Genomic DNA, 11,657 nt, shown 5'->3' on the forward strand with positions numbered 1-11,657 from the left:
ATTAAAATATCATCAACAAGTAATTGAACACATAAAAACAAACATACACATAAGAGAACATGTATTATATAAAAAGTACATATATATAAATTCATCAAGTAAAATAAATAAATAATTTTTTGTTTGAATTAAAATATCATCAACAAGTAAAATTAGTAATTTTTTTGTTTGAAATAGTGAAAAAATAATATTATAATGAAAAAATAATATTCCTATGTGTATTGTGGTTTTGAGGTTTTTTTGGGATAGCAACTAAACCATCTTATTACTATTATGTTTTAATTCGTGCAAGTATTACTATTATGTTTTAATTTGTGCAAGTATTACTATTATGTTTTTAGTATTATAATTTGTTCAAGTATTAATATGTTTTCCACCTTTTGTTATGCTAGGTAAGGCTTTTAAGTAATTCAGCCCTCTTAAGATTGAACTTCACATTTGTACAAGTGACATTGACATATAAAAACAAACTTTGACTCATAACATTAAATAATTGTACCTCACCGGCTTAGTATAAGATGTGGGGTGGTCTAATGACTCGCCAATAATGATAAAATTAACACTGGTCGAATATAAATGCTTATAATGTAAAACTAAAATAAAATAATGATATTTTTTAATAGTATGTAATAATGTTGTAAATGTTCTTGATACATAAATAAATTAAAACATGTTAAATAAAAAAACACAAATAAAGAAGAAAAAAGTTCAAAATAATTGCATGAGGCAATCTAGGCCAAAATTGCCCCCGTGCTTACAAACAAGTGAACAGATAAGAAATCAAAAACAACAAAACTGGTTCTTAAAATTTATTGATAATGAAAGAACACTTCATTAAGATCGTTAGCCCACCTTGAATCCAAGATTGCTTATTACGGCCGTGGGTCCACAATGATAATTTGGTCAAAGTGGGCCCCAAACAGAAGACAGAGAACATAGAAATATAAGTTCGATCGTTTCAAAAATCAATCCAAAATGTCTGATGCAAACATAACAAAAACCAGATGATTCTGCAACCCAAACCTTGTCTGCAACCAGATCAGATGCATACAAAACGTCCTTCAAAAATCCCTGGGCGGTTGAGGCAGCCGCTACAATCAGTTCTCCATAGTTTCATTTCAATAAAAAGGAACAATTAATTACAAGAACATGAAAATCTTGGAGAAAAGAAAGGGAATTTTATGTTCTGAAATGTCATCCGAAGAAGAGGTGCTGGAAATAAGTGAGAGCATGAGCAATGGAGAAATATCTCCAATCGAGAGTATTCAGAAGCGCAAGCGAGACCTCCTGTAAACCCCCATTGACGCCCAAACCAAGCCCAACCTCCGCCAAATGCTGGCTCATTCCGGGCGCACAGCAGCACCGATGATCCGCCAACGCTTCCCAAAAACTACAACCGCCTCCAATTACTTGCCCGGCCTTGATCGAATCCATAACCTGAAAAACCCTATCACTGCCCATCACCATAACCGCCCAGCTCACCTTCACATTCCGAAGCGCCTCAATCTTCTCAACTTCCCTTCCCTTCCCCACCACTTCCCCATCACACAAACTAACAGTAAATTGAAACACCTCGCCGCCGCTCAGCTCATGGCCGCGCCGTACAAAGGAACACAAAACCTCATTGCCGACTGTAACATCCACTAGAAAGATGAGGCTTTGTAAAGAAAGGCAGGGTTTTTCTTCATCAGAGCGGTGCTGTGCATGCTGGGCCTGAAAGCGGCGGGCGAACAACCGCCTGTAACCGCCTGCTTGCTTTACCACGCATGATCCTGCGTTCGAATCCAAGGAAGGCCATTTTGCCCGGCAGATTTGTTGCCACAGATCTTCCTGGACTCCCACCTCCCGCCATGCTTTGCAGGCGCAGGTAGCTCTGCCCAGGCTTGGCCCGTCGAGGCATGAGAATACCTGCAATAGGAGGTGCCAGTTTTCCGTGCTAGCGTTCGTGTTTGCTTTCCTCACCATTGATCCCATTCGTGCAATTGGACTGTAAGGGGGGATTTTCTTTTAATGTTGAGGCGCGGGAGTACGTGGCAGGGTGGATTGTGAGAAACATGGTACGTGGAAGGGCAAGAAGAGGACATTCGCGTGGCTGACAGCAGAGGCCCGTGCCTTACCTCCGCCCTCCACATTTCATCTGCACACTGTAAAATCAGAGTTTTGTCGTCCCACGAATCAAATTTCTAAATTTCGATCGGCTCACGTTTTGAAACATGTAATGTAAGGTGCGGATTCATTCCAGAGAGCTTGGGGTCTATTAGATAGAAATTAGAATGCAGATCCCCGATTCGATACAATTTTGTTTGACGGGAAATTTGAGGCAGTCGAGGAATGGGGATAAGTCAGTCCTTTCTCTTCAAATCTATCAAGATCGACATCAATAGCGGCAAACATGCAGAGTCATTGGTTCCTAGGGCTTTCTTGAACTTTCTTTTTCAAAATATTAGATGATATTATCATTCTTTTCGTTAAATAAACGTGATAAATTAGTAAACAACTAATTTAATTGGGAGAGAATATTAAAATAAAAGTATAGAAAAATATATGAGTGGATAAGAGAAAATTAAATGTGTATTTGTTATGTTCTTTCGAATTTGCATAGTCTTAGAAATATCATATGGTCTATGAATTTGCATAGTCTTAGAAATATCATATGGTCTATGAATTTGCATAGTCTTAGAAATATCATATGGTCTATGGAAGTGTGATTTGTGTCATGTGGAACTAATATTGAAAAAAGTGTGAATTGTGTGGAATTAATATTGATGAAAAATATCAAAGACAATAATTAGAGATGTAGATGGTTTATATGATGATGTTGTAGATACAATTTTTTTATTGATGCATGTTTTAATGATTCTTCTTATTAATTCATCCTGCATCATTTTAAGTGCATAAAGAATATCTTCAAATACAATGAGATGGTAACCATGTTGTATGAGACATATGTAGTAGGAAGGGAGCAAGAAGATGAAATTTCAATTCGATGGCTTAGATTTTGGCAATAATGTATAGTGTTGACTTTGAGTCAATTTTGTATCCTATAAAAATGAGCTCACATATTAAAGTGTTGATCTTGAGGTATGAAACAAATATATAGGAATTAATGGAAATGGGGTGTAATTGAGATAAATATGGATCAAGTTATGAGCTAAGTATAACATAGAGTATATCAATTTTAATTTGTTATTGCAATACAATACTCGCATCAAGACAAACACAAAATTAAATAAGAACTAACATAGGTATGTTAATTTCATCATTACATTTCGTCCCCACTTTGATGTGCATGCGAATCTAACATGAGCATGCACTTTAAAGTATATAGACATTCTCAACCAACATGACAAGTAAATATTTAGACACTCATAAAAGGATAATTTGATTCCTCTTGTTTACATATGTTAGAATTAGTTCTCCACTAAAACTTGCAAACTAAAAAAAATGTGTGTAATGAGAAGCATCTACCACATGATTACAATAATCACAAGTTCCTTTAATTGACTACAAAAAAATGAGAAGGGGTAAGGAATTCTACCTATTTAAAAAGTGGTACAAAAAATGTTTTGTGACATATAAATATGATACGGGTTTATACAATTTCCAACCATGAGATAAAGGTTTTCCTAATGTGGTCATACAAAAACACATGATATGATAACACAATAAAAGTTTGCAAAAATAGTAAAGCTTCTAAAATGTATGGATTCTTGATTTTTTCCGCCTAAAATAGTGATAATCCTCTATTTGACACAAGACATTACCTAAAATGTCAACTATAATATCCCTTATAAGGTCTTAGGTCAAAAAGATAAGAAAATTTTGCAATCACTCGAATCCTAGCTCTTTCAGATCACCAAATTCTCAAAGTGGACAATGTAAGAAGATACAAAGATTAGAATGAGGATAATAGAATTAAATTAGAAGATATTGGTAGTTAGCCAACCAATTTACAATAGAAGAAAAGTCATAAAGTCGATCAATGCAAAAATGGTAGATAGTGATATGCAAATTTTCATTAAGCCAAACTAGTTGAATTAAAGTAAAATCGCAAACTATATCACACGTTGATCTTATACACAAGATTGGCATTGACAAAGAGAGCAAAATGTTCAAATATATTGTAGGTATAGTGGCTATGGGCTGCGTGGAAATAGTAGAGGCCAAGATAGAGAATCTCAAACTCTACAGACTCTCGACAGAAGAGACCTGACAACTACTTGGTGCTGCCCCTCTACTCCAAGGAAAGATGAACTTTGTAGTTACTAACATGGAGCTCTCTGCAAATTATGTAGTGAAGCACCCTTCTTTGTTGCTAATCAGTTTGGAAAAGACTAGATGAAGCCTACGTTTTTGGTTTGGCAGAAAATCAAATCCATTAATGACTCCGAGCTTCCTCTTTTCATTGTATTGACGATACCAGAGACAAGGTTTGTTATGGTGTGTAGAGGTGCATTATTTTCTAGGTCAGTGAACAATGTACACAAGAGTTGATAATTTTTGGGCATAAATTTATCTTTCTTCTTCCCTCTTGTTTGGCAAATGTTAATTTGGCCATTCACAAAGTCTATGTGAGTGATGATAGATTATAATGAAGTGGCAAGGGTAGACCAATGGGAGGTTATTGTTGATGGATCTCCCAACTTTTTAATTATTGTCTCAATTTCTTTCTTGTTTTTTTGTTTTTTCTAATATACATTCTTGCATCTTAGGAGGATGTCAAGGAATTGTTGGACGAGTTTGCTTAGTTTTTATTCACTAGAGTTTTGATGAATTGATGAGTGAGGTTTTTCATCAATTGATGGGGGTTATTTAATCCATAGTTCTAAATTAAACAAAATTCACTCAAAAACCATTTAGATATCTAGTTATTTAATCAAATTTCTACACCAGAAATCTAAGCTTACCTCCTCAATCTCATAATGTTGTGGTGGAATTTTGGTGATGATTTGATGATAAATTAGTGGTGATATAATGACCTTCACAATGCAAGTGTTAGAACTCTAGTGAGGTAGTAGTATGTTGTTTGGCAAGTGGGAGGCCAAGTTCAAATAAGCTCCACCTCTTGATGTTTTCTTTTTATGTTCAACATAAGGTGAGCACATTACAACACATTAGTGTTATGCCTCCTATGGAGCCAAAAAGTGTTATGGGAACTTTTTAGTCCCACATGTTTCTACATTTACCATTATATTCTCTTTACCTTGATAGAATAGGTCAATTTAGTTTCCCAAAAGAAGCATAAAAAATCCTCATCTAAGACAACCATTACAAATAACAAATTTAATTTTGTAAGCAATATTTTCAATTTACAATTATAAAAAAATGAAAAATACACAACCTTGGTGTTTCCTCTATGCAGGTATGGTGATTTGTAGTCTAGGGTTTCAACTTTTGTTATTATTTGGTAATTTGGAGTAATGATTTTTTTTTTTAATTTTTATTGTGAAACATGATTTAGTTTCTACAAATTTATGTTATTAGCCTAAAGTGTGTAAGATTAAGCAATTCTAAATTTACTATATGTGTTGTATACATGCTTCTATCAAAGTATCTGTATGTAACTTTAAAACTAGGAAATATTCATAAACTTGGTATTTTCCTTTAATTGGGTAGGATGATTTTTAGAGGATTTCGTTTTTTATTTTTTTTAAGTGATCTAGGTATGGTGATCTCTTGTTGGTTATGATCATTCACAAAGGGTTTCAATTTTATGGTTCTTAAGTTATAAAATTATTTTTTTAGAAAATGTATGATTAACCTAATGCATATAGATCAAGTTTTATAATTTACTATTTTTTTGTATACATGTACTTAATCTAAATTTTTAGCATGTGACATATAAATTCTTATGACAAAGTTTATGTTCATGTATTGTATGCATGATTATGCTAAAATCTTACTCCTTGTATCCTTAAAATGTTGCAGACATATTTTTTTCCAGGAATTGTAATGTACAAATTAGCAAAAGCATATATCAAACTATATATCTAATTTTTTTTTATTAAATCCATGTGTAAATAGAGTTCTTAGTTATCACTTATTTTCTTTAAAAAATTATTCAACACTTATTTGCTTGGTTAAAGTTTTGCACTTCCATAATTGTATGTCTAAACTATTGTACACATTCAAGTGCATGTATGAAAGTTTTCCATACATTTTTCCTACGTCAAGCTTCATGTCTATAGGTTTCTCTTATCTACAAGTGTGTGTACACTTTTTTAATGGATATGACTACATGTCTACAAAATTTTCTATACATGCAAAACTTTTTTTTATAAATTTTCCTAGCACTTACTTATTTTATCTAAAAACATTAGCTATATACATGACTAAACAACTACAATGTTTCCTTATTTGATACACTTTCACTAGGGTAGATTTTAGCATTAGTGGATTTTATTATAATAATGGTGGTATAAAATACAATATGCAGGACTTTCACTTATATTTATAAACTCTAATTCTTATTAGATCAATCTCAATAATTCAATATCGTATCTCAAAACTTCACTCATTTATGTAAGTGCATGTTTGAAAATTTATATCCATTTAGTTATATATCCATAAATTTTGCATGTGTGAGAATGTTGCAAACCATTTACACTAAATTTTATATACAATTTTTATGCATGAAATTGTATGTCATGAGATGTTTATTGCTAGTAATTGTATGTCTTCAATTTTTACAAACACAATATGTTTTATCTTCTAATGTTTTTTATTAAGAAAGAAACATTAACCAGGGCATTGACCCTTTATATAGCAAGAAATAGAAGTAGCACCATAATAGCACTAAAACAACACTTTAGCAACACTAAAACAACAGTCATCCAAAGATTAAAAAACATACGAAGAGTTTGAAACAAAAAAACAAGAGGGACCTCAACCAAAACAAAGACCAGAAAGAAAAGAACTAAGGGGCCAAATTACGGATCTCAGTTATCTCAATGACCCTATTCCAATCATTGTATAGAAATTGACCTCCTCCTTATCTGCATCATCAGCAACAATGCGCTCCCACAAGAGGGAGAGAGTCAACGTCAAGCTATGTAGCACCTACAAACAAAAATTGTTAATGCTTACAATTTGATTATAACAAACATCCATCATGTGTTTGATCTCCTTTATCTCATCTTTGATGGCCTTAGCATCCAGGAGTGGCCCAAGCTATCAATACGCTTCAGAAGGTCACTTACCTCACTGCTAATGTTCTGGAGTTGCTCAATGGTAGGGATCCCCTCGGGAATCTCTTCCTCCTCCCAATTATTCTCCTTATTCTCCTCTTGATTGATCAAACTACCAACACCCAAATTCTCCTTGTCATCCTCGATAGTCACCACTACCTTAGCCACATCATCCCTAGGGACAATAACAGTCTAGGCTGCAATAGTGTTAGTGTCTAGGTCCACCGTCTTCATAACCTCATCAAGGTCCACAAGGTTAATTTAGTCCATAGGTTCCTCAACAAACGTAACATTCCTAGCACTAGGAGGGCCCCCAAAAATCCCTTCCTTAATTCCATGCCTAGACACCTTATTATCCTCACCACCCACCAACCCATACAGAACACCCCCCTCCTTGCCATGAAATTCATCCTCCTCAAAGTAAGAGACATTTTTGGATTTCATCTTCTTCTCCGAGGAGCCCTTGGAAGAAAGTCTCTGGGACCTCCTCCTTCCTTTAGTGTCTGGGGTAGGGTTTTCATCCTCCAAATCTTTAGAGGAAGAATTGTTGATGACAATTCGCTTACGTTTTGAAGGGGATTTCCCTTTGCCCTTGGTAGGAGTGTGGCTTTTAAATTTCCTAGCCAAGGAAGAGGGAACAAAGTGCGAGGAAATCTCTATGATAGAAACAAAGGAGAGGAACTGAGGGGAAGAAAAGGCTTCATTCATAAATTGAAAAATTATGGGGAGAGTAAGGCCACTAGAGAAGGCTGTAAGAGGGTGTGAAGCAACCAACGAGTGTTGGTAAATCATGAGGTTCTTGGGAGGGCAGAGGGACAGGTGAAAGTTGTATAACCTGTATATGAGGCCCTGATGCAAAGGGATGAGCGACTTATCCCCATTTTTAGAGTCAATGGCTTCCTTAATCGAAACCTCCAAAGAATGCAGGAGAAAAAACAACAAGCTAAGTAGATCATTATTGTGAAAATGGTTAAGAAGGGGCAAGTGATAGTAATAAAATACCTTGTAGGGTTAGTGCAAGATCAAGGGGGGCCAAAAAGTGGCGATGTGAAAAAAATAGCCTTCTTCACTCACCTAAAAACACAAAAATCCGTGTTGACTTTTTGCTTGGCCTGGGTGTCAATACACCTTGGCTTGATTATTACCCAAGAAAATTGGATATTCGATTTTTATTTGCAATTTTAATTTAAAAAATATATTATATATTACATATTATATAATATATATAATGTAATAATATATTATATAATATAATAATATATTATATAATATAATAATATATTATATAATATAATAATATAATAATATATTATATAATTATATAATATAAAAATATATTATATAATTATATTATATAATTATATAATATATTATATATATTATATAATATTATATTATAATATAATAATATATTATATAATACGTATTATATAATATATTATTCTATTCTATTCTATTATAATATAATAATATATTATATAATATGTATTATATTATATATATTATATAATATATAATATAATATAATATAATATTATATATTATATAATACGTATTATATAATATAATACAATATTATATTATATTATATATTACATAATATATAATTATGTTTTATAATTATATATTATATAATATATAATATAATATTATATTATATATTATATAATACGTATTATAATTATATTTTATAATATAATACAATACATATTATATAATATATTATTATATTATATATGTTATTTTAAAATAATTTAAGTATAAAAATCCGATATCCGGTGCACCCGATATCCGGTGTTTTGGCAAAAAATTGCTAAAAAATAGATTGAAATGTAAGAATTTTATTGTTTTCAATCATTTTCATTCTTTTTCGTATTTTTTGTTAATGTTTATTTGATTTTTCATTGAAAATATGGTTATTTTCATGAAAACTAGGTTTTTAAAAATCAAATACCTAATTGTTTAAATTTGTTAACTAAATTTAATTGTTTACATTCAATTAGGTTAAAAATGGGGGATAACAATGAAAACACTGACCAACCACAACAGCAACAACCAAACCCTCATTTGCCAAAACTCCCTCAATTCGGGATTTGATTGCACAAAATTTGAATGAATTGAGGGGGACTGCAAAAGTATATCGTAGGATCCCTCATCTAAACCCAATGTTTGATCCTCTCATGTCGATCATAAAGAGTATGGAAACCATGATTGAGAAGCACAATGCCGCCCTTTTGTGGCAAGATTCTATGAGGGAAAAATATGCAGATGGCTTGTCATATAAGGATATCAAGGATCTCGAGATATCCAAAGTTGCTATCGCCTCATTGTTTGTCAATCCCTGCACTGGTCAACCCGTAGATCCCCCCCCAAAAAAACTTTCTATTAAATGGTGCACAAATGATGGTATTGTGAAAAACTTTTGGGATCGTTGGTGGATGGTTTTCGACAAACCACCCAACAACAATCTTGACATCCCCTTTTATTTCATAAAAAAATTGTATGTTGAGTTTGTTTTACGCAAACATGTGAACTACTTTGACATCCAACCTTTCCAAGGTGTAGGTTTAGGTATGCCCAAAAATAGACCTGGGGCAGTCAGAGTAGTCAAGGGCCCATATGTCCCCCCTCCTTCTGTTGATCCTCCACCTACAGTGCAACATCCTGATATCATTTGTGAGGCGACTTCATGGACCATATTGGCTATTCACTCTTTGAGTAGTCTTTTATTTTCTCAAGCTAGGTCAGTAGCTCAGCCTACTCCTGATGGTAGCGGTGCATCCGGTGGCATTGACACGTCATCCTTGGCTCCACACATATGTGTGCCCCATAGTTGTGTCATGTGTGGGCACATATGCTTGGGTCCAATTGGACAACCTATTGATCCTCCTGTGGACAGTGCAAATTATGAGGTGCATGAGATGCATGATGCACCAGATATTATTACATAGACTGGAGGATACCCTGGGGAGTCCTCACATGCTAGAGGAGAGGAGGCACCGTCATCATACATTGATGATGTAGTGGTAAGATTTGTATTTTCATAGTTCATGTTATATTTTAATAAAATATTTATAATCTAGATAATATTAAGTACTAATTTTTATTTACATGGTCTACTTAACAGTTGATGACCGAGGAGGAGTTGAGACAGATTCAGGAGGGCACCTTGTCGGCCATTTCATTTCGCCTTGATAGCTTGATGGTATATATTATTGCACCCAGTCCTTTGTATTTTATTGCACGTACATGCTCATCATTTATATTGGTATTAATTAGATTATGTAGTAACTTGCATGTATATCTTATTTTACTCTTGTAGGGTACAAGAAACACGAGTGCGGGGCAGTGTGATTTAGGATCTTGTAGTGCAGTTGGAGACAAGGGAAAGGTAATTGAATGCAAATATGATTGAATGAATAGTTTAAATAACTTATAATGATTATACATGTCTAGACATAGATTGATAGTTTCGTATACTTGTTGTGTATATATACAGAGAATTCTTGGCTTCACATCCTTGATGACTACACCTAGTATACCTGAAGAAGAAGAAGAAGAAGAGATGCCTCGAGTAGATGTGTGTTTATTTTATTTTTTGATTAGTAGATATAATTTGTTATTATTAGTGACAATTATATGCTAAATTGTATCAATGTCATGTTTCTAAACATATGTAGGTTGTGTATGAAAATATTCAAAACATACCTCCTCTACCGAAGACATACATCAAGAGTCTTGCAAAGCTGAAGAGATAACATGGAGACGAGGTAAACATGAATAGTTCAATTATAGTTCATTTTTATGTTAACTTTTCGAATGTGAATTATATAATATAACTAATATTAATCATGGTTTGTTTTTCTTGTGCAGGATCCTTCAGAGCCGAGCAGTGCAGCGAAGAGGATCGATTTTGATGATCCATCAGTAGCTTAGGATGTTATAGATAGTTTTGGGATTCTTACATGTCTAGTTGGCATGCATATTTTGTATATGGACATACATTCACGTATTTAGACATACATTTTATTTCAGATGGTGTTTATGCCATATTTGTGTATGGACATACATTTGTAATTATTTAACATTTTTATATATACAGAATTTGATATTCGATAATATAAATTGTTGCTCATCTGTGCATGGTGTTATCATGGAAATGTTTAATCTTCATTCCAATATTTAATAATGGTTATTTAATGAACAATACAATTCATTTCATTTCATTGTAAGTGTTGTTTGTATAATGAACAATATAATTCATTTAATGAACAATACAATTCATTTAATCAACAATACAATACAATTCATTTAATGAACAATACTTGATGCAAATCATTATTACCCTATCCATGGTCCTATTTTTCCCCCCACCTTGGTCGAACACTTGGGGTTTTATTAGGTTGGCAATTTTTCGATTAGCGAAAAAATCGTCAGTCTTACTCAATCGAATGTTGTTGCGTGGCCAAT

At 33.2% G+C, this 11,657-nt stretch overlaps 1 protein-coding gene across 1 annotated transcript; it reads right to left on the reverse strand.

Moving 5' to 3' along the window:
* Positions 1–780: 780 nt before the first annotated feature.
* LOC131051700 (uncharacterized) lies at positions 781–2,255 on the reverse strand. The gene has a single exon (XM_057986306.2). It carries the CDS (start codon positions 1,972–1,974, stop codon positions 1,195–1,197), a length of 780 nt encoding a protein of 259 aa, XP_057842289.2. The 5' UTR covers positions 1,975–2,255; the 3' UTR covers positions 781–1,194.
* Between the last annotated feature and the right edge of the window lie 9,402 nt (positions 2,256–11,657).

This window comes from Cryptomeria japonica, chromosome 11 (assembly GCF_030272615.1).
Source record: "Cryptomeria japonica chromosome 11, Sugi_1.0, whole genome shotgun sequence".
Lineage (NCBI taxonomy): Eukaryota > Viridiplantae > Streptophyta > Pinopsida > Cupressales > Cupressaceae > Cryptomeria > Cryptomeria japonica.

What these genes read in the sequence shown, in the direction of transcription:
- LOC131051700 (XM_057986306.2), bottom strand. Translation starts at nt 1,974, where the DNA reads ATGGGATCAATGGTGAGGAAAGCAAACACGAACGCTAGCACGGAAAAC.